The sequence below is a fragment of the Trematomus bernacchii genome, unplaced genomic scaffold (assembly GCF_902827165.1).
Source record: "Trematomus bernacchii unplaced genomic scaffold, fTreBer1.1, whole genome shotgun sequence".
Lineage (NCBI taxonomy): Eukaryota > Metazoa > Chordata > Actinopteri > Perciformes > Nototheniidae > Trematomus > Trematomus bernacchii.
In genome coordinates, this window is record NW_022987797.1 from 304,869 (window position 1) to 329,177 (window position 24,309).

At 40.1% G+C, this 24,309-nt stretch overlaps 1 protein-coding gene across 1 annotated transcript in view; it reads left to right on the forward strand.

The window, feature by feature from the left end:
• The first annotated feature begins 1,507 nt into the window (after nt 1-1,507).
• The window catches only part of rims4 (regulating synaptic membrane exocytosis 4), a 73,168-nt gene continuing 50,366 nt past the window's right edge, over nt 1,508-24,309 (forward strand). The window contains exons 1-2 of the mRNA XM_034149913.1: nt 1,508-1,582; nt 9,902-10,993. Of these exons, the coding sequence (XP_034005804.1) occupies nt 10,897-10,993 (97 nt within the window). The 5' untranslated portion in view covers nt 1,508-1,582; nt 9,902-10,896. The remainder of the gene's footprint in view (nt 1,583-9,901; nt 10,994-24,309) is intronic.

Sequence of the window (24,309 nt, forward strand, 5' to 3'; positions counted from 1 at the left end):
ATGGTAAAGTTTTCGTTTTGCACTTTTATTTTGATAGTAATAAGATCGGGACTCTTATTTGGAAGGAACTTTTACCGGAAGTCAATGGACAACGGAGCAGTGTAAACACACATGTATAATGACGGATAGATGACGAATACATTAACATATACTAAATAGTTACATTGGGTTTTTAGCACCTGGCTGATAAGGGCACAAGCTCTTACGTTGGTAATGATTGTATAAAAGCAAGGGTGTGCAATAAACAGATACCATCAGTTGGAGAGTCTGACCATCATTCAGCCGGGGACGCTACACTTATTATAGTGAATGTTTAAATTCTATCAATAAAGATTAAGCCCCAGAAAGCACATGGCTACTTAGCATGCAAAATGACACATTCTGCATGTTAAGTAGCCATGTGCTTTCCTGTTATCGGCTGAATCTTTATTTATTGATTAGATCACATTACTCGGATGAGTGTTCAAGACAGCCTATATGTCTGAACTCGATCCTTAGAGTAATGTGTTATGGAGTCTTCTCTTCAATCTTTTTTCCACATAACGAGCATTTTGCGCTGCTCTTTCCCAATGTGGAAGCAGAATGTGTGAAAGCATACAGCAAGATGCGGGGTGTGTCTCTGGTCATCTCTAGACTGGAATAGCGGGGCCCAGTACGTGAACTCGCCTCGCAGGTGCACATGCCAGGATAGAGGACATCAGACTCCAGAGAAAACTTGCTTGAGTCCGAGTCCAAGTCGGAGCGTCAATGTACAAGTCGAGTCCGAGTCATCGTGGGGGAAAAATTCACGAGTCCGAGTCCAAGTCATCGTGCACGAGAATTCACGAGTCCAAGTCCGAGTCGCGTCAATCAGTGCGCGAGTCGAGTCATGAGTCACTGTGCGCGAGAATTCACGAGTCGCGTCAATCAGTGCGCAAGTCCGAGTCGAGTCACGAGTCCCGAAAATCGGCACTCGAGTCCGACTCGAGTCCGAGTCCAGTACTCCATCTCTGGTGAGGGCTGAACGCAATCATGAACCAAGACCCCGAATAAGACCATGTAAAAAAAGGCCAGTGGGTAAAATGGTTTTCTGCCCCGGAGCTGGAGAGATGTTTAAATGTCTGGGTTGATAAGGTTGTTTATCACATTGGAGAATTCATTTACTGCTGATGTTTATTTGACTGTTTCTCTGCCTGTATTTGCTGCAGGGTCAAAAATGGAATGACGTAAGATGTTCCTGTATGAGGTATAAGCTTGTACTACTGTAAGCATTGGATTGAGAGGTCATGTGTTTTGAGCATGCGGAGTCAAGTTGTGAAGGAGAGTGTGGTGGGACTCTACAATAATAAACGGAGGCGCTGTCTGTGACGCTCCAAAAAGTACTTTCCAGTGAAAGAATCGACCACGAGAGGAGGTAGAGTTGCAAACCGTGGTGACTTTTATTTCTCAAACACCACAACAGAACAGATAGCCAGCATGTAGGTGTTCCCCACTCTCTACAGGTTCACCGCTCTCTGTACATGTTCACCCTCCCTCTCCGACTGAAGACTGGCTCATTTATAGAGGATCTTCCAAGGATGTAATTGGGAGAAACCATTCACAGGTAATGATAATAAAACTACATGTCATCATAATTGTCATAAAGAACCTCCACAACATCACGTTCATAGCATTACCAGTTGTGTCTACCCATCTGTTAATTTAACCCAAAACCAACATTATAACTGAACAGAATACACATAAATACATTCCCACCTAAAACAGAAACCCCTGCGCCTATCTCGCCACTTGGTTCGTCCCGGAACCTTCTTTGGTCAGTGTTTGTTTCCCCCGAGGACCTTTTGGCCAAACACACTGGAGCGGACACAGGACGAAACAACATGGGTAAGCGACGTAAACTTTACACAGTGTTCACTTCTACAATTAATGCAACTTACGTCATGATATATACACGCTATTATTTGCACACAATGATTAATCTCAACCGCTGTCAATCTTACACAATCATAAACACTTTCGGCGCTCTCGCTAACTCCCCTCTCTTTTCAGGTGGAGCCGAGGACCCGACCAGCATCTGCCAGACGATATTCCAATAAATACGGTTTAATCATTTCATAAATACTACCTCAATAATTAGTATAAAATATGTAAAAATGTGCAAATATGCAATGCCAAACTGTACTGTGCAATCACGCTAATAAAGTGCAAACTGTTCACTACTAAAGTGCTGAGTAGGGATGGGTATCGTTTGAAATGTATCGATTCCGATTCCGGTTCTGCTTATCGATTCCGGTTCTTATCGATTCCCCGTTTAGATTCCAAAATTGTAAAAGAAAGAGGTCAAACGTTTAGATAACAAAAATATCTGACATTTTTACAAATAAAAAATATACATGCAATACAAATGTATTGCACAATAGCTGTGCTTTATTTTAACTGAGCTATGCCTGTGGCAAACTATTAACAGGCATTACACTGTGCATTGTCTTTTTCTTTGTTAGTGTAGTGGAGCCTCACTTTAGAGCGTTTACCGCGATCCATCTTTGGTGTTATGAAGTGACTGAGCTTGTGAACTGTCTACGGGAGGGCGGGGGGAGCCTCGCTGCGGGGAAACTGTGGACCTCTGTCGCCTGTCAGCGCAACTTACATGATGCCGTTTAAAAAAATTAAGCGCGGTGCCGGCCGTCAGCGTACCGATCCTGGCCTTCAACGGCCCGCTGACGACCGGCCGTTCTGTGATTCTCCAGAACACACAGATGGCCAGTCCGCCCTTACCCTGGCTGTATTCCACCGGGTCACCGCGGCGCAGACGGACCCGGTGGAATACAGAGTCTACCGCGTTTAGGAACCGTTAAGCAGAACCAAAATTGTGTATTTTGTATGGGTACCCGGTACCCGGCATTTTCTTATCGGTTCTCATCTGGAACCGAGTTTCGGTTCCCAACCCTAGTGCTGAGTGACATTATTTCTGTGCAAAAGGAAGTTGTTATATAAAGTGCAAACCCACATGTGCAATATTACAAGGGCCCAAAGCCGTCAGTCCATAGTAACGAAGTTACCTTCGTTACAGAACTAATCAGACTGACAATGCAGGATTATTGTTAAAATGTTTAGCAAGCAGATTCTGAAGGCTCGGAATCTTTAAGTGCAATATCCCCTCAGCCAAACTCAGATTAACTGACTATAAATAAAAATAAACTGTTAAATATAAAACATTCAAAATAAAGATAAATCGTTGCGGAGAAAGCAGAGCACATATTATGATAATGAGAAAGCTAAGTACCCTGTGTGTTGAAGCATTGCATTATCATCTGTGGATAGATTTTCAATTTTCTTTTCAAACTAATTTTGTAAAATCAATACATTGTCGCAGAAGCAACTTATACTTGTGACTAGCAGTGTTTGCATTTACATATTCTTTTATTATTTTGTATTACATTAGAAAACCTGTATGGAATGGGCAAGTTTTTATAAAAACGTTCTCAATTCATGCTAACTTATTATACATTAGAGACATAATACATTTTATGATGTAATAGTTGCACCAGTAAATTACATTGCCATCAGCCTGAGCTGTGTTGTGTTTTGTACAAAATGGAAAATGTTTGCATGCTTACATTATTCTTGCTTTACAGAAGCAAGACATTTCGGTCTAGTTAGCAGTATAGCTCGCTGATGTTAGCATTTAGCTTTAGCCTCAGAAAGCCGTTAGCATGGCTGCAGACTCACTTAGTCTTGTGACCAATTGAACATGATGCGTTAATGAACAGTAGAATCAAATAGATGATGTAAAAGCAGTAGCAGAATTTCTTAAATATGTAGTCCTTAGATAAGTAAAACAACTTTATACAAAATGCAATCTACAATTAAAACAAATGTTTTTCTTCTACATTTCAAGTTATGTCATCAAAACTTGTGTTATTTTTAATAGATATAGTTATGCTTCCCCGTTACAATTGAGGCTTCAGGATTCGTATTTTAGGTTGTGGAAATTATAAACAATTTAACCTCTTAAGCCCTGAGCCTGTTTTTTAGGTCTCAGGCTCGTAAATGACATTGCCAGAACAAATGACCATATCTTCACTTCTAAAAGGGTTAAATTAATAATCTTTATTCTCAAAGTAATGATAAACCTGTGAGTTGGATGTAAAAAAGTCAGAATCAATATAGATCTTTTTTATTTTAAAGAAAATTCAGATTTTACATAGTAAAAAACTGTAAATTATAGTGTCCGTCCAAAAATTATTTTTTACTTATAGTGAAAACTACCCTTGGATGATGGGTTAGTAGACTGAAAGCTTTAGGAATCCAAAGTACAACATATAATAAGTACCCTGTATCAAGATTGATGCAAAACAAGTGAAATGTGACCTTTTTAGAGAGATTTAGCAAAATAAACCCACTTCTGGGGTCATTTGGGTGGATTTGACCTATCTCTGGCCCCCCTTGCTCGATTTTGATGAATGAAATCTCTTTATAACCGCTAGAGCCAATGGAATCGAGGGAAAGTTATATACACACCAAAACGTTAACAAATAAGGAGTGAGAGGGTGTTTCTCAATCGCGAGTAAAGCTGCTGCAGAGCCACTATTTCAAGCATACTACGTCATCGAGTGCCGCCAAAGTACTGTTCCAATCTCCAGCATACTTGGAAATCTACCGAGCCCGGCGTACTCCGTTTGGAGAAATATCGAGGCTGCACATGAGTAGACTCCGCGGTCTTAAAATCCCCACAATGCTTTGCGCACGGACCAATTTCCCCAAATCTGTGGCGGAAGATGTAAGGCGGGGCCTCTCATATGACGCACACCTGCACACTTGCTAGCCTGTTCCACTCTTTGTTTTCAAAATGTCAGGAAGTATTCTTGACTCGCTTCTGAAGCAAGATGCTCGGCAGACATGTGCTACCAAGCAAGCGTACTCGCGATTGAGAAACACCCACTGTGACGTGTTACCAAAACCGGAAGCTGCATACACTCTGGTGGCTACCATTAGCAGCTAACTTTTCCGCTCCGATCTTTACATAAAAAATGGAATTATGGATTATAAATAATTTCTTCAAAGGCACAGGTACATTATCAACCTATGGATCAACAGTTGTAGCATTTTTATTTTTCGTTTTAATGCCATTGAACACGTCTTTTGACCTAATTGACAGCTACGGTGAGACGATCTGCCGTAAAAGCTCCGTAAAGGTACGTGTTGTGATGTCTGTGTTTTCTTCCCCTGTCGCAAGTTCGGATCGCTCAGTGATGATACTATACCTAAATAATCTGTGGAGTCTCAGTTTTAATCGGATATATTGTATGTGCAGCTACGATAAGTAATAAGGGTATTTTTATCTTGAATTGTGTGCCGCAGTGCGTTAGAATTCTTTTTCGCTCAGGGGTCATTTAGACGCTTCTTATGAGACTTGTGTTTTGTTTTGGTAAAAATGGTTCATATCTTCAGTTAGCTGAGATTCTTCTCGTTAATCTGGTGCTACACATTAATAGTTTCATAAATGTTAAGAAGCCCTGAGACATTATCTCGAAAAAAAAACGGTGGGAGGGGTCCAATGGGGGGACCACCGTGCTTGAGAGGTTAATGCAATCAAAAGCCATTCACAAAGTCTGTGCATTCACTGTGTGTTACACAATAATTCATTGAAAGTGCCTTTCACTGCACATTTCCTTTCCTTTACTACATGTATAATTGTAACACTGTGCAGTGTGGTTGTTTTAATGATGTGTTTCTGCAAGTGTGTGTGTGTGTGTGTGTGTGTTTGTGTGCGTGCGCGCGCGAGTCCCCTATGGCTTCTATCTATGGGAGCAGGGAGATGAATGGAGTATTCTGAATCACCGTTGATTACACAGCCTCTCCTCCCTCTGCTCTCCGTGCTTCACAGAAAACAAGACTTAGACACACAGAGGGGAAGGAGTCTCAACATGGAGTAAATAACATGGCAGAGACATGGGGAGGAAGGAAAGAGGAGGTGAGGTAAGGGGAGAGGAATAAATGGATAGAGAGTAAAATAAAGTCACGCAGGGACTCACAATGAACAAATAGATCAGTGTTTCTCAAAAGAGGAAATGTGTGACCCAAGGGGGGATTTGGAGTACTGCAGGGGTATGCAATTTTTTATTTCAACAAACAGATAATGACATTATAATACCCTTTAATAAAACTGCCATTTTATATACAAACTCCCTTTTTTCAATTCAAGTGCTGCAAGAATTAAAATGAAGGTCACCAATGTTATTTCAGTACAACCAGGAAGCCACATTTCCGATATTGAACGTCAGATGAAGGTCGAGAAAATAGATTTGATAGGTTGAAATGCAGCTGCAATAGCAACTGAACACAGGAGGAAATAAATGGAAAAGGAAGCCCATGTTTGTCATTGAATTTGTCGGGGCAACCTATCAAATACACACAATTAAATACACCTACAATGCTGTCTGATTTTCTGTCCCACGATGGTTGTTTCAGACACTGATGGCGCAGTACTCTATTGAGCTCTGATCCACTTTTTCTGCAAAAATGTATTGCACTGGTCAGGGGGTATTCAAAAAATAAAATATTTCAAGGATCAGAATGGACTGCTTGCCAATTGATGATTTCAAAGTTTTTTTATTGCCATTTCAAATCATATGTTCCGATGCTGTTCTTTCACAATAAAAGCTCTCCATTGGTGTAGGCATTTATTATGGAACAGCAATATTAGATCAAATGTATTGTATTCGCTCCAACCCTCCACCCCAGGCCCTCCAAAAACACTTAGGTGCCTACTCTTCACAACAACATGTGGACATTTTCAGGGTCCACATTTCTGTTCAAGGGGAGGAATTAAACGCTTTCAATGCTTTATTATTTCATGAGCAACAAAACAATTCCTGTTTTGCCAGATTTATTTGCCACAATGTACTTTTGAATTGTATATGTTGCCTCTTAAAAGGTGACACCATAATTATCATTCAGTTATTGTAATACATCAACTGTTTATGGAAGTCCATCGTATCTATAGACGGATTAAATTGAATAAGAATGACTTTGAAAGCTACACGTTTGTTAATGCTCCACAGAGTTTTTATTTCCCTTGTGAGGTGTAACATCCCCAGGCAAGGTTTCAAGTCACACACACCTCCTGCTGTTTGTGAACTCATGAACTAAATGTGTAATGATTGATCAGGAGCCCCGGTTTCACTTTGAGATCTCTGCGTTCACTGTGAGCATACAGAGAGAATTAACGCTGTTTAGAAATAAGAACTGGTGTTTTTTAATGCCTCGCCTGCAGTGTTTCTTTTTCCATACTTCAAGTTTGACCCAGGTAAACCAAAAATAACCCAGGCTGTTTGAAATCCTGGCTCCAAAATGTTGGATCAAACTCCTCATTGATGTCTGGACTGCAGGAACCTCAGACTGAAAACCCACCTGTTTCTACTGAAAATTGCCCGTTAATATCAAAAGAAAAACCAAATATGTATAAAGCGCGTGAAATAGTTAAGCTAACTGTCAGGACCTGGACACAAACTGATGAACCCAAATGCACGACCCAGAGACAAAGTCTTGAATATAAAAAAGGTATATTTATTTTTCTCAGTGCAGGTAATCCCTCTTAACAGAGCAGGTTGTGGAAATAACAAAAGACGCTCACAAGGAGGAAAAAACTAGCATAACAAAAAGAGGACTTAATAAAAACTTAAGCCAACAAAAAATAAACCAAATAACAAAACCTGACATGAGTGAAAAGCGATCCTTTCAGAGCTGAGGCTTGGCACGACCATTCGGGGAAACAAACAAGACGAACTGACACAGGACAGGGGAGAGACAGGACTATTTAAACATGAGGTGAGTGGGAACAGGTGGAAACAATCAGGGTTGTCAAATCAGTGTATCAAAGATGTAACCCAAATGTCCCGTAGCCTCTCTGAACACCCTGGGACTCTGCGTTGTGTTTATAATTGGTGATGGGATGTTATGCAGAGGGGAGGAAAACAGGACAGAGTAGATCGGATTGCGGTGGAGACGCTGAGTAGTGATTTATTTATCCCAATGGCAGCTCTTCTGACACACCTTTCGTGGAGGGAATACAAACACACAGGCAGACACTGATGATGGCGGGAAAAACACACAAGGGGAGGAAGAAACAGGGCCTGAAATGAAAGACAAGAGGTAAATGAACAAGACAGACTACAAAGGAGCAGCGGGGGGTAGCTATGTTCGTATGACAAATAAAGAACCTTGAAATAGAAAATAAAACAGGAAATGACAGACAAAATACATAAACATAACTAACACATTTGACGAGACACAACAAACTGAAAGCTAACTGAAAGCTAGTGTACCATCGGGATTCTCGCCGTTCTGAATCGGTACCCTAAAGTTCTGTCAGCTCGAGGAAATGTAAGGAGAATTCTCTGCTCTGCTTTAATTGCTTTAGTCGTCACATCTGTGGTTATATATTATAATAGAGGAAAATAACTTTAACACCTTGTTCCCTCTCTAGGCTTTGACTCATGAATTTCTGACATGTCTGGTGTGGGAAAGGTTGATCTACCTGACCACAGATGTTAAACACAGAAACGTGTTGACAAAGTACAGATTGAGTGCCCGTAGTTTGCCATATACAGGCAGGCATAAGAAAACATGGCTGCCGAAAGAGGAGAGATTACGCCGATTGGGAGGAACTGCTGTGCAAACAGAGCAGCACTTCTTCATACATTACATAACCCAAAACTCAAACCTGTCCAGAAACCATTTTCCCCCAAATGTTATAATGGGCATCCAGATCCACTATTTGAAACAGAGAATGAAAAACAAAAAATCATACTCTGGGAAATGAAAGAAAACTGCATTTTCGCAAGACTTGGTTTTTCCCTGGCTTTTTCACCTATTGATGTTTTGTGAATATATTATTAGCATAATCCTGCAAAAATAATTAATAATTATCCTCAATATCAAATACAATTTTTTTTCCACTATTTGGGTCTAAAAAAGGGAAAAGCTGGGGTTGATTTTGTTGTTGCATTTGCTCATTCATGTTCAAAAGAGTATTTTTTCCCTTGCAAAGCAAACATGTTATTTTGCTTTTTTTTTAACATAACAATACATTCCAAATGTATATATATATATATATATATATATATATATATATATGTCTAGATGTTGTACTTGTACAAACCTTTGGCAACAATGTATGTCATTATGGTCATGCGAATAAAGCTTTTGAATTTAAAGGTGGGGTAGGTAATTCACTTCAGAAACACTTTTTGTTATATTCCATGGAATGCTCTTAACATCCTGATAGCAATGAATAAATTAAATGCTTTGACAATAAATACATAAAAAAATGTCATCTGTGGAAGCCGTGGCGCTGTAAAAAGCACGACCAATCATCTGAGCCGGCCCGGCTAAAATAACTGGATGGCCTACCTGCCTGTCAGCCTTCCATCTGTGCACAAACTTATCTCGTGCCCTCATTGGTCATGTGCACGTTTGTGTGTGTTGGAGGAGGGGCTCTGTAAGGAAGTCTGAAGGAAGGGGCAGATTTTTTTCCGGTTGTGTATTTTCAAATTCTAGCGCTTACCTTTAAGAGAACGATTGTAAACCCCTGCCCTGCGTTGCCTCCACTGTCCCCAAACCACACCCATATTCCCTCTTCCACCTTTTCATTGGCTGTGCTGCCAGCAACAGTCTGCTCTCCATCCCCTCTGTTTCCCCCTCCTCTCTCTGCCCTTCCCTCTCTTTTCCCTCCACTCTCTCTCCCTCCCTCTCGTTCCCTCTCGCTCCCTCGCTCTCTCGCTCTCTCGCTCTCTCGCTCTCTCGCTCTCCATGCATCTTGCCAGTGAATGAATCCAGTCAGACACAAGCTGTTTAACAGTGCACACTCTTTCTCTCTCATCATCTCTTGCTCTCTTTTTCTGTCCTTTTCCCGTCTCAGGAGCAGACGGTCAGTGGAGCATCGGCTTCAGGACCGACACAGGACTGAGGGTTGGCAACATTTACACCATAACATCACCTGTGATGCAGTTAAGATCAAAGCAGGAGCAACAGATTGCCCCCAGTTGCGATTGTAGATGCAGATGATGCTCTCTCGGGTCTGGAAAGGAAGCAGATTCTGCAGCTGACGTCTCCTGGGCTCTGAGAGTCAGTTTGGGAAATTACAACAACACTGAGCAACAGAAAGGGAAAGCTTTGATTCAGACGGAAAGCAACAAGCTGGGCGTCAACATCACCTCCACCACAAGCGTCTCCTCCCATCATCCTTCCTTTCGCTGAGGAGGACCGGGCATCCGAGCTGTGAATGCACAAACAGCAGGAGGATTTGAGACATTCACAGAGCAGAGTTTAGAGGAGTTTTTCTGTGGAACATAACAAGCAAGATTGGATTTTGTCAGCGTGAAGGAGCAGGACAGACAATAATAGGTCTATCAGACTATCACCTGGACTTCTGAGGACAGCAAAGGAGGAGCAGGAGGATGTACGCCAGCATCTGCCAGAGATCAGAAGCAAAACAAGAACCATAGAGGTGGAGCAGAAATGACAGAAAGAGATTTAACTCTGCTTCGCAACCACAGATAGATAACTTAAAAAAGCCATAAATAAATTTGCCAATCATCAAAAGTGGGCGACGAACAGAAAGATATCTGACTTCAGAAGGATGTACTTGCAACACTGGAGCTTGCATTTCGCCTAACGTTCAGAAGACCATTTCTTCTTCAACGTCAACTTCTGCTGCGAGGACGTTTCTGCACCGATTTGTTCCGGTGCAAGTTTTGGGGTTCTTGCTCGACTCTTTCTTTTCCAGGGTGAGGTGGATCTGCCGTGGGGGGCAGCTGACAGCCTTCCAAGACGCCGCGAGCCGTACTCCGCGTGAAGAATGCCCAGCCGCGCCTGGCCAAGCCGGCCGACCCGGGCCCGACGCCGGGCCTCTACATGGAGCGCTCACAGAGCCGCATCAGCCTGTCGGCGTCCTTCGAGGCCCTCGCCATCTACTTCCCCTGCATGAACTCCTTCGACGAGGACGATGGGGGTGAGTAGTGACTCATGCTCATGCACAGAGATTGAAGGAGCAATGCATAACACATAGGACACAAGGCATGTAGTATGTCACCTGTCTGCTGGAAAACTGATGTTTCTATGTCCACGTCAGGCATTGTGTCATGGAAAATCTGACAGTTGTCATTCAGAAAAATCAGTACTCAACTTGAGCATGTCCTGCAACATGGAGTTCATTTGTAGGAGCAACATTTATTTTTTAGAGTATGTCAAATTTAACATTTTTGACCCAGTGTGTATTCAGTTTGTTAACTTTTTGTGTGCTTTTCATGGAGGCCAATATGGAGCCCTGCTTGAGGCTACTCCCCTTTTTCCCATGTTCCAAACTGTTTTTAGATGGCGCTTAACTGTTAGTTTATAACCTTTTTTGACAGAACACTTATGTTTGTTTGTTTCTTGTTATAGAAAGCTATTGAAGCTGGTGCACATAATACACTCTTTTTTACACTCGTTTTTGGCTGTAATTTGAGGCTCGTCTAACTGCATGCATCATACCTGGAGAATCAAGGCAAATGTTCTGTATTTAATTATTATTTTGTATTTCAAGATTTATATAAAACGATACACTACAAAGACTCACAATTAAGAGAAAACATGGCAACAAATCACACAAAAATACATACTACATACTAAATACATGAATACATTTTGGATTTTTTATTTAATTTAATTCTATTTGTAATTCAGTCTATTTTATTATTTTTAACTAATTTGTAATGCCTGCTGTGACAAAATGTTCCCAATGTGGGATGGATAAAGTATATTCTAATCTAGACGTCGGCACAAAACAAACAAACCCTGATAAAATATCAGGGCGGTTCTTCATCCTACCATTTTTGTAATATTGTGAAAAGTGAAGCATACAAAGCGGTTTAAAAGTTTAAAGGTATATCCATCCCAAATACTCAATTGTCTTGAACTGACAACCAAAGAGTTATATTTTTAGGGCACGACCACAAAAGATGACTGAATGTACGACAGCTATTTTTACATTTCAAGCTAAATTAGGCATAATGAGCACATAAGATCATAGTCACATCAAAAACTTGGGTTATAATATATACATATAATATAATTAAATAATTGTGTTCTTTTTATGCTTACTTGAGTATTTATCTCCGCTGATTTTTCCATTACCCTAAATGTTGTATGTTAAATTGGTAAATGATTGATCCAGTGTGACTCCGTGGTTTTGACACATAGTCTGTGTTTTGTTTACAACATGTATTAAAATGATACTGCCATATAGGGATGAAACAATGACTGGCTGACAGAAATTATATTATTTTCGTCAACAGTTATAATGCATATAAGAAATTATAGTTCAACTAATTCCTACTTATAGCCCTGCTAACATTTACAATACAGTTATCACTGATGGGTGAATGGCAGGTGTCATTTTCGTCGCTAATGTTGGCATTTAACCAGATGAAACACGTGTGTGTGTGTGTGTGTGTGTGTGTGTGTGTGTGTGTGTGTGTGTGTGTGTGTGTGTGTGTGTGTGTGTGTGTGTGTGTGTGTGTGTGTGTGTGTGTGTGTGTGTGTGTGTGTGGGACCTATGCATGCTGCTGTAAGTGATTTTATCTTCTGAAATGTCACATGCTCACTGAATAACAATGCTCTATAAAATTCAGAGTATTCATTTAATGCCAGTGTTCATCTCAGTCACATTTATTATTTTACTACAACCGGTAGAGTCTATAGAGTCAGTTTTGAAAGGGATGAGATATGAAACAACGGTATGTCTTCTTAGACAAATATACCTATTCAGACTTTCATGTCTTGTCCCCAATTTGGTAAATTCTGTTGGGTTTTGTCTCTTTTTTCCGCTATTTCCATTAAAGGCAATAGCCATGCATGCAACTTATATAAAAAACAACACTCATTTTATTGTATCTCAGTTCATCTCAGTGCTTTTAAACACAATTATATAGATAACACAATTAAATTAAAGAAAACATAGACTAAAATTGATATATGTTTCTAGGTCTGGGCAGTCACATGTGTTTTGTAAGTGTGTGTGTTTGCATGTGTGTGTACACCTGCATGGTTATGTCAGGGTCACTATGATTAGATTGTCTGTAGTATCAAGTATTTCCTCAAATGGGGAGCATCAGATGATGTAATTCATTTTGCTGTGCACTGGTATTATTGCTCCATTACATTACCTCTAATTTCCTGTCACACTAATCCTTTCTGAAAACGGCAGCACTGGATGGAGGATAAAGGTATGCTGTATGAATAAAGGATCTCTGGAAAAAAGTAAACAGGTTCTGATCAGAATGTGTGTGTGCAAGTTTGATTTAACATTAAGTAGGTCACAGGTATCCTGTTATTATAAAAACAATAAACCATCTTACAAGGCCACCAAGGGAGAATAACACACTGGGGACTTCTGGCAATTTCCCCAGGGATTTGCATTTTGGATTGCAAGTGTTTTTGTGTCACTAATATCAATGAAGCTATGTTTTGCGTTAGCCTGTGGTCTAACTGAGACACTTTGTGTCAAAATCTAGATTTGCAAAAGGATTCAAAGGTTTTACGGTCATATGCATAATAGCTACAGTGTAGTTTTGGAAAGGACGATCTTAAAGAGGACATATTCTGCTCATTCTCAGGTCTATATCAGTATGTAGTGTCTCTACTGAAACATGTCTCCATGCTTTAATGTTCAAAAAGCTCTTTATTGTTCTCATACTGCCTGTGCTGCAGCACCTCTTTTCAGCCTCTGTCTGAAACCAGAGCCCAGTCTGCTCTGATTGGTTAGCTGGCCGGCTCTGTTGTGATTGGTCAACCACTTAGAGATATCCCGCCCCTTAGCCTATCACATACAAATATGTTGGAGCGCTAGCCAATAGAAGTGTGAGTGTTACATAGTGATGTCATTATGTTATAGAAGTCAACAAAGGAGTCCAATGGAGGCGTTTCAGGCAGGGTGGGGGGGGAGTGTGTGGGAGAGAAACTCCCTCTGGAGGGAACACAGGGATTTTAGCCTTTGCAGACAATAAAGCTGACTTTGACTTTACATGCACTAAAAACCTATAGAACTACAGGAGAGGGGAAAAAGCAGAATAGAGCCTCTTTAAGGCATTTCCAACAATGAAATAAACTATAAACTTTACATAAAAATAAATAGATTTGATGAATACTGCAATAAATGAATACACTACATATCATGGTGCAAGTAAGTTGCAGAGAAAAGATAACATAAGATAACAAATTATGTATAATACTGTAGTACAATAAATACTGTAGACTCTGATAAGTAACTTCATGAAGAGGTCTTATAGCCTTTGGGATGAATTTATAATTTATAACGGGAATTGTGTTAAATCAAATAACACAATGTACAGTATTATTCCAGCAAAGAAGTGCTGCTTGTACTGCAACAGGAACTTAGAGACAGCAGGGGACAAACAGCCAGCACAGAGAGCGGTGGGTGGGAGGCTGGCACAACACCAAATGTTTACCAGAGGAGCAAAGGGTATTCATCCATAAGGACATTATTTACTGTGATTTTAAGATCTTAAGTGCTGCTGTTGCTTCCCCAACATTTCCATAATAGCAGTATGAAAACACTCGAGAGAACAAAAGGCCGCAGCATGGTCAGCAGAATCCTTCCTTGTTGGAACAGCTGGGACACGACCAAATAGTCTGCTTGGCTGAGAGCACTCCTGGTAATTATTTACACAGCAAATCACGGCCATTTTTTATCCAAGACTCGCAGTAACCAAACCATTCACCCAGAGCGCTGGGAGGGCATCTCATTTTAAAAATATCTTGCATACCATTTACACATACTGCTTCTCACATAGTTGCTTAGTAGTTCTCAAGTGTGCACCACGAGACACAGACTAAAGTGAAGGGATTTGAGAAAACTAAACATTGGATCTGATTTTTACACAGCAGCTTTGACACATGTCTTTGTTTTAACACGTTATTTGTCCTCATGGGGTTGTCTGGCCTGTAACGATCAGCGAAAACACTGCTGTGCAAATGACTAAAATCACCTTAAATCACCTTGTTTGTAGTCAATTAGTTCCATGTGTCAGAGATAATCCCTCCAAACATTGACTTAGACCCCATTTACACGGAAACGCAAACTAACCGAATTCGATATCAAAAAAGTATTCCGTTCACACGCATTCGGCTCAATTAACGTGTCCGTTCACACGAGACCGCTTGACCCGCTGGAAACGCTGTAGTACATATGCCGGGCCTCTAAGTGGCGCTGTACTTCCGCCACAAAATACACCAAAAGCAGCGAAGAAGACCTCCGACCATGGTTGCCCTTCTGTTTATGCCCCGCGGTGGATTTAGCAACATGTAATTCATGTCGTTCTCCATGTCCACTTGTTGCTGATGGTTGTAGTAGAGGAGCTGTAGATTTTGCACTAACATCTGTAGCATGGTCGGTAGCAGTAGCAGTACCTTTAACAACTTCTCTCTACATATCAAACATACCGGTAAACCGGCATCGTTTGCTGTGAAAGCAGATAACTCTAACCACGCAGAATTAAATCCTGTGTTCCTCCGATACTTTTCTTTTCTTTGATTTATCCATAGTTCGCTCATCGAGCCGGGGGTCAGGTTATTCACCTGCAAGAAAAGGCGCTGGCGCGGGACCGTAGCAGGATATGACACATATTTTAGTTGACCTAATTAAAACCGTTTTGTTTTTTATTTATGTGTCACAGTATCACCTCAAAACACAGGATACGAAACATTTTCAACCGTGCAACAAAATATAAATAGTCCTACAAATACTTTTATTTAATTTCCTTCTTATTTATGTCTAAACTCAAGGGTCCCAGAGCAGAGGGCTTAAAAAGCCGCATGCGGCTCGAGAGCCGCGGGTTGCCGACCCCTGGTATAGGACGTACACACTGAGCCGTTTGGCCCCCCAGAGCGCTCCGGTTGCAGATCTATCCACCTTGGGACCCGTTATCGTTTGCGGGGTCCGTTTCCGCGGTGCCGTTACGGCCTTGTGTGAACGAACGGGCTATACGAAAGAGAAAAGTAGCAGATATAACCCGTTTCGTTCTCGTGTAAACAGCACATTAATGTCCTCAGGGTTAAGGTGCTTCTAAACCTCAGGTCAACAGCAATGAGTTTTAAGGCCCTGACACACCAAGCTGATTATCGGATGTCGAAGTGGCGCCATCAATGAGCTTTCTGTTGTTCATTTGTCCCGATATGTTCTGCAAAACATCGGCACTTTTTGAGCCAGCATCCATTGGGCATGTTGAATTGGTGGTTGGGGATTGGGCAAAGTAAATCACTTTGATTGGCTGTTCAGCTTGAGCTAATTAGAGCACGGGAAGAGAATCAGACGCATCATAGACAAAACGCACTATTTTATGTCTGTTTCATTAATGTCTGATGTATACTGTATGTTGCATTATGTACTAACAACTACACTGTAGTTATTGTGCATAATACAGTAAAACCTTTTTAATCTTTGAAAAGACAAGAGGGCACACATGGAGACTTTTTCATTTTTCGTAACACCATGTAAGTCTGAAATGAAGCTAAGTGGCGAGTGAGAGTGGTTTGAAAATGGTCGGCAACAATGATTTGTTTCAATATATAACAACAGCTTGTTTATCTACAGACTTATGCTTTCCGCTTTCCCTTTTTGAATTACATAGGATGTAATAAGATGGATCTTTATTGATCGCCCTGAAATTCAGGTGTCATAACAGCAAAAGAATAAGAACGAAACAGTACAGATGAGGGGATGATAAGAATACAAATAAGAGTGAACATGTAAGTAGCAGTATGAATAACAATAACAACAACAACATAAGGTAAAACAATGATTAGCTGAATACATATATGTAGATAATGAGGAATGAAGAGCCTGCCTGCTGTTAAGGAGAGTTATTTCCTTTCACACAGGAGAAGAACTTCAGTGATATTTGGCTTTAAGATGTAGTCTTTGCGTTGTGTTCAAGTGCAACTTTTTGTCCAAGAAATATTCAAAATGAGACAACACATTTGTTGTCCAAGTCAAAACTAATAATTTGATGTTTGGGCCTTTATACGTGTTGGGCTTTCTGCAATCCAGTGGCCGTCTCTGTCTTACATCCTCTCAACTAACGAAAATAACATTAAAATAGCCAAAACCAATGAAAATGGTGCAATATTAATTTTGGTGTTCACATTCCCTTCTCTCATTGAATTTAATAGACTCATGACCTGGCACTTGACCCCTAAAGAAGAGTGGCGAAAGTATTAGCAGAAGTACTAAAAGACACATTACATCACTTTAAACATTTTATACTAGCATATTTTATATATCTAAGTATTGTAATATACATGTTTTATATTTTTGCAAAATCGCACATTCCTATAATCGGACATTTACACACTTTAAGGATTGTGGCTTCAAACAGACATACAAGTCTCTAGAAACACACACACACACACACACACACACACACACACACACACACACACACACACACACACACACACACACAGGAGAGTAATCAGAGCGGAGCGCAGGCCGTGGTTTGTGTCTCCGTCTAATTAAATGCTAATATGGCTGTTGATTGTGGCTGACTGCAGCTAAATAGAGGCCTGATTGCAGGTTAATTCTTTCTTTTACTCAATAGGTGCTTTCACACCAAGTACTTTGCCGTACTTAGTTCCCAGTACTTAGTTCATCAGAACTCTTTAGTTCTTTAGTAGACGGCAAATCCGGATCCTTTTACGGACTCTGAGTCTTCTGAGACAGTCATTGAAGAGATCCGGATCATACGAGTCATTTGAGTCATATGAGTCAGCATCACCAAGAGCGTAGAAATCCTACCGGTGAAACCGAAAAGTTGTTGCATTTCACGAGCATATTAAACTGACGTTATATTAACCTCCGCTACACAGTGTCTTTTGCTTTAATAAAAAATGTTGATCACAAAAAAAAAGGGTTATTTTGTGATTTGCTCGTGCATGACGAGTCGGATCTCTGGATCTGCTATACGGTTACGGCTCTGAGTCCCCACGAGTCTGCAGGAAGTGTCACTGATCCGCGTCCCCTGAGCCAAACGATAACTTCTGGCAGCTATCCTACTTGCTAAAGGGTAGGCAGATGGACTGGGGTACGTTGTAATGTGATTTTACATGTTATAAGGAGAGTAGCGAGTGAAGCAATTTATAGTTTTAATTTGTACGTCACACCAAGTGTGGGACTCAAAGGACTCGGGTTAATGGAGAGGGGAGACTCGTCACGACCAGCTCATTACTAGGATCCGGGTTAATGATCCGGATGAATCAGGACTCACCCATCTCTATTATCAAGGTGGAATAAGTACAGTTGAGACACAGCATACTGCGCATTCAAAATTGCAACTATATCCTATTTATATATCACATTTGATATACACTATGGTTGTAGTAAGAGAACATAACACTTTTGCAAATCACTTTATTTGACAATCCAATTCCAGAAATGACAAGGGCCATGTTATTGATAACAAAACACAAATACATAACTTCACACTTAAAAGCAGAAAAAGCAAAGATACACTGCCCAAAGCTTTTTTTAAAGAAGTAATAGTGCAAGTGTTTTAGGGAGGATTTATTTTTCCTCTCCGGCTTGTTCATTCTGATCTTCCCATTAATCAGTTGGAGAAAAATAAATCTCTAATATAGAAACCGAACAGAATCTGCTGCTGCTGCACAGGGAGACTAATTGAGTCTATATTTCTTTGTGTGAGAGTGTGTTCTGCTTTAGTTCTCTGCCTGTAGGAACCAAATGATCTAAGGAGAAGAACACATTTAGATCATTGTTTTTTTTACATTCCATAAGCGGCTGATTAAGGACAAAATAGTTTGCCTATAAAAGAAAGAAAATTGATATACACATCTGTTTTCAAGTTGCTTTCACATATTTTTTTCGGCCGACCTGTAAGCTAGCATCACAGGTGCTCCCGCAACAAAAGGCCAATGGGGATTTCTCCATTAGTTTTCAGGATATCGCATAAAACGTTGTTTGGCAAACACACAATCATGATCTCCATATACTGTATCAACACCTCTTTATGATTATTGGAGCTTTAAGCAATTGGTAGAACCATAAAGCTAACGTTAGGCTAAAAAACTACATCCTGTTTGCATTACTTCACATCACCACCGTGAAGCCATAGGCGGCTAATGTTTGGTGTGATGAGGTTTATAGACTCATTTATTCACTTGTTAGCAACCGCTATTTTACATTTTTAAAACACATAGAAGCTTCAGATGTCCACAAGTGGGGTGTTTACTGATCAAAGTGTTAAAATGCTAATTAATTTCCGGGTTTTAGGATTCATTCCTGAACCAGTCCTTTTTAGAGGTTTAAATAAAAAGTCCTCCATGTGTCCTCATCCTCTGATTTCTAGGTTCATCTTGTGTTGGTTCCTGCGTTGAGAAAGTTGACTGAAAGTTTTGATCTCTGCACAAGAGAGTCGTGGCTTTTTTCCCCTAAACTTCTGAATGAGAGCCTAATTTGAGTCAAGTATGGGCATGCATCAGATATTATAGCAGCTAAGGTAATGAGATGTCACTCATTGTGGGAGTATCTGGAACATTAGCCTTCAACGAATCAGAGGACGGATGAAAAAAGAGCGAAAGGGAAGGAAAGAGTGATGAGAGAAAAGCTAATAGAGTTGGGACTGATGGATGTAGGAGCAGAGGTGGAAGGAGCCAATAAAGAAAGGAGGATGAAGAAGGGATGGAGAGAGGAAGGTAGGATATGAAGGGAAGAAAGCAGCATCACCCATACATCAATCAGGGGTCACATGCATGGAGGGGGAGATGAGGGGGGAGAATGGGAGCTGGGGGGAGTAATTGAGGTTAAAAGACAGGAGGGGAGGGAGGAGGAGAGAATTGAGAATGAATATGTCTCTTTTTCCCTCAATGCTTGTTACCCTTTTTATATTTTCCCCTTGTTCCTTCCCTTTGATCGTTTCTTTCCTCATCTGCTTTCCCTTATTTCATCCCTTCATCTTTTCATTTATGTTTATGCTATCTGCTCACAATAGGGATAAAAGAAAAGTCAAGGTAACCCTTATAACTCTAGGACTAAGTGAAAACTATGATGTGAAAGGATTTCTACCTGCAGGCACTGGTGGGAGGAGTATTTAGATCCTTTACTTAAGTAAAACAGCTAAGAATACACTGTTGTAATAATGTGTTACAGGAGAAAGTTCTGCATTTAAAATGTTTCTCAAGTAAAAATAAAATATAATATCAATTGGAAAATCTGTTACGTATGTTTATACATGCCTATAATTATCTCCCAATCGGCTACTTGATTAACCAACTAAGCTGTTCTGGTATAGATATATTTCATTTTTTTTATTCTAAAGGTTTAAAATAGATTAAGTTAAGGTAATTATAATATTGACCTTGCAATTGTAGTGGAGTTTAAGAATGAAGTGGCATAATAAAACAAAGTATTGATATTTATTTTCAATATTCATATATTAATATTAACAAAACACTGAACTTGTTGCAGCATACATATTATATACTTTAATAAGTTGTTATTATTACTTTGCCTTTTTATGTTTATACAATTATTTTCCTTTTATTTTTTTATTGTATTAAGATCTTTTATTTGATGTTTTTGATTTTACATTCTTACCCTTTGTCTTACATTGTATACATATATATATATATATATATTAATTAATTTGTCTTTTATATATTTCAATCTAAAATGTACTAACTTCCCGGATAAATAAAGTATTCTGATCTACAAAAGTGGCTATAATAATGCATAGCACCAGGTAATAAGGAGCAGAAAGATGCATGGAGTCCATGTCAAATATTTGAGTTATAGAGGAGAAAAGGAGGAGGAGAGAAGTCTCTGGTGTGCCTCTGAGTTGGAGAGATGACCCAGAAAAGTCGGGAGAACAAAATGGACTGCTAGGAAAAGGAGGTCTATTCTATAGGGAGGAAGAAGAGGAGGAGGAGGATGAGGATGAGGATGTGCAGGTGTTCATTCGTTAAACTGAGCAGTATGGCAGCAGGGAAGGTGTTCTTGAAGGTGTTCAGTATGCACTTACATTGGCTGTGGTTGTTGTTTCCCACCAGGATGCAAAAAAGCTGCACATATGCAGCAGATGTTAGCGAGAGCTAGATAAATGAGCATTTCATTACCAAACGTTTAACATGTTTAATGACGTCAGACAGACTGTTCATCTTTGCCAAATGCAGATCCAAAAGAGCTCTGGCAAGACAATGGTTAAATGTTACTGAACAAACCCTGGGTGTTCAGAATGAAGACAAAGCACCCTTGGGGAGCTATGTCATGTAATGTTACGTCTAGCTGCCAAAGCTGCAATATTCCCCTTATGTTGCTAAGTCCCTTCTCCCCCTTCCTGTTCAAAGATGTGTGAGTTCTTCTGGTTTAGCACTTTATATTTACAATACATTAGCTGTCTACTTAACAAGCTAGCGAAAGTTAACTACCTACTTAAAAAGCTGGCTAACGTTCGATATATATCTACCTAGTTAGCTGGCTCACATTAGCTACCCCTCTAACAAGCTAGCTAGCTTACATTCGATATCTCCATCCATCTTCTACCGCTTTTCCGACTCGGAGGTAGCATTTCCAGCAGAGGGCCCCAAACTAGTAGAGATACAGTATAATCCCTTCACCTGGTCCTAGGTCTGCACCTCGGTCTCCTCACAGCTGGAAGTGCCTGGAACACCTCCCTAGGGAGGCGCCCAGGTGGCATCCTTATAGGTGCCCGAACCACCTCAAATGGCTCCTTTTAACGCGGAGGAACAGCAGTTCTACTCCGAGTCCCTCCCGCATGACTAAACTTCTCACCTTATCCCTAACGGAGATGCCAGCCACCCTCCGGAGAGAACTTTTGGCCGCTTGTGTCCGCGATCTTGTTCTTTCGGTCATGACCCATCCTTCGTGACTATATGTGTGGGTAGGAACTAAGATGGACGTTCGCTATCTATCTACCTAGTTAGCTTAGATTAGCTTCCCAATTAAACTATCTAGCTAGCTTGCATCTTGCATATGGAAGCTATTTAGCTAGCTATTGCCAAATTGGTGGCTCTTGTACTTTAAATTATTATTATTATTTAACACCGTATGGTTAGACACATAATAAGGCATTGTGGCCAAGAACATGCAAAGCTATGGTGAATTGGGGGTTGAGATTGTGAGAAAGGCAATTTAGCATCAACATGATTTGGCATCTATTAGCCATTTTTCCTGCACTTTACTGATAACATCAGCGATGATGGTAACAAAACATGGAGATCTGAATGAAGAAAGTAGGAAGAGATTAAGACAAAGAATGAAGATGAAGGAGAAGGCTGAGAGGCTGTGGAATCTGAGAATAGCCAGAAGACAGGACAAAAGTTTGAATAATTGTAACAGCCGGACTGCCTTGACAGGCTGCTTTGTGCCAGACTGAGAGCAGGAAGTCAAGTTGTCACGTGGAGACGAGTTCTGCGACGCCTCTTCAAACAAAGCATTACACAACGACGGATAGTGTGATTTCATTGTTAATGTCGCAGCCGGTTAACAGCCATGCTTTGTGTGGAAATGACAGAAAATCACTGAGAGGCAATTCGAATGTGTTGATCCGCCATGCTGTGATTTCCCATTGTCCGTGATGACAGGTTAAATCCTCCCTTCCTGCTCGGGCAGCGTGGAAATCGTTCTGATATGAATGTCTGTTCTAAATCAAATATAAATATAAGTTAGTTGGTGGATGAAAAAAGTCCAGTTCTACCCTTCACTTAGACCTTTTACTTCCCTTTGCCCTCTGCCTCTTTTTCATTTCCTCCCATCTTCCTTTCCTCTTCTTCACACAGTAGTTGACTTTTCTCTTTTCCCTATTCCATTTCCCTCTCCTTTTTCTGTCTTCTTCTCTACACTCCTCTTCTTTGTCTTCTCTTGTCATTGATCTTTTCATCAGCCTCACCCCTTCACCTCCTGCTCTGTCTTTTGTTGGTCTCTCCTACTGATCTCTCTCTTACATTCTCTTGATTATTTCTCCTTCTTCTGCTTCTCCCCGATATGTGTTATGAGTTAGAGAGAAATATAGGGTTTTAAGCATCTTGGGTTTTATTTCCATTGTTTTGGCATTTTTTGTTATGTTAACATAATGCTAAAAAATTGAGCACTGAGATCTGGGAATGCAGCAAAAATCTTGATGTGATCTTTTAATATCATTTTCTTAAATTTGTTAATATTGTTGATATGTTTTTTGAACAACAGGAGCATTTTGTATGATTGTACTAAAGTAATAATAGACATCTTCAAAGTGATACATCTTGAACAGAGGCATTTTTTATACAGCAGACATGGTGACATGATTTGATTTTGAAAAGCACAGGTGGACCGAATAATATTAATGATAGTTTTATATTGCCATGGACAGTTTTTTCTTTTCAGTGTCCTTCATTTTCTCATAAAAAACAGAATGCATGGTGCTGGTAGTGGAATCTTATTACCTTTGGACAGCGCCAGGCAAGCTTTTTACTAAGTTATACAGCTATTGAAGTGGTTTTATCTTCACATTTAACTCTCCTTCAGAAAAAATATATTTTCTAAAATTCTGACCTTTAAACCGATGTTTTTATAGCCAAGTGTCCTTCGCTCTGTATGCCCGATCATCAACACTCCTCCAGTGACACACATGCAATTTAACAAAGTCACACTTCCCTGCAGTGTATAAATGTCATTTGTAAGGGATAGGGTTGAATTCCAGACACTCGGAACACAGTTACTGGTGTGAAATCAGAGGTTTTATGCATGCACTTTTTGATGCAAAAATGTCCGCAAAAAGCCGTGACGGCATCACAGACCTACATAAAGGTTTCAAATCCACACCTTTCCTCCGCCACTTGTTTCACTTGTGCATTACTGCAAATCAAAGAAAGCAAGTCTCTGTCTTTTAATGATTGTTTAATGATTGTTTTTCATGATCTATCAATGAAAATATACATATAATAGATAATTGTTTGCTATTTAGCAGTACTAAAACCTGTTTTCCACTATTAAGTTTCATGCTTCTAATTACATTAGAATGAAAATACAGAGAAGTGCTAATGTAATTAAGTTTGTGTAAACATCTGGTGTCCTGTTAACACATCTAATACTACTTCCATTACACTTCTATTACCTGGTGATGAGCCTGCAGTTGGAGAAGCATCAGATGTTTCTTTTATTTGCTGCAGTGTTGCTTAATAATTGAGTGTGAAGGTGCACATTAGCTCTAATTTAATATCCTGTGTAATTTCTTGATGTGATTATCATGTGGAAAAGTG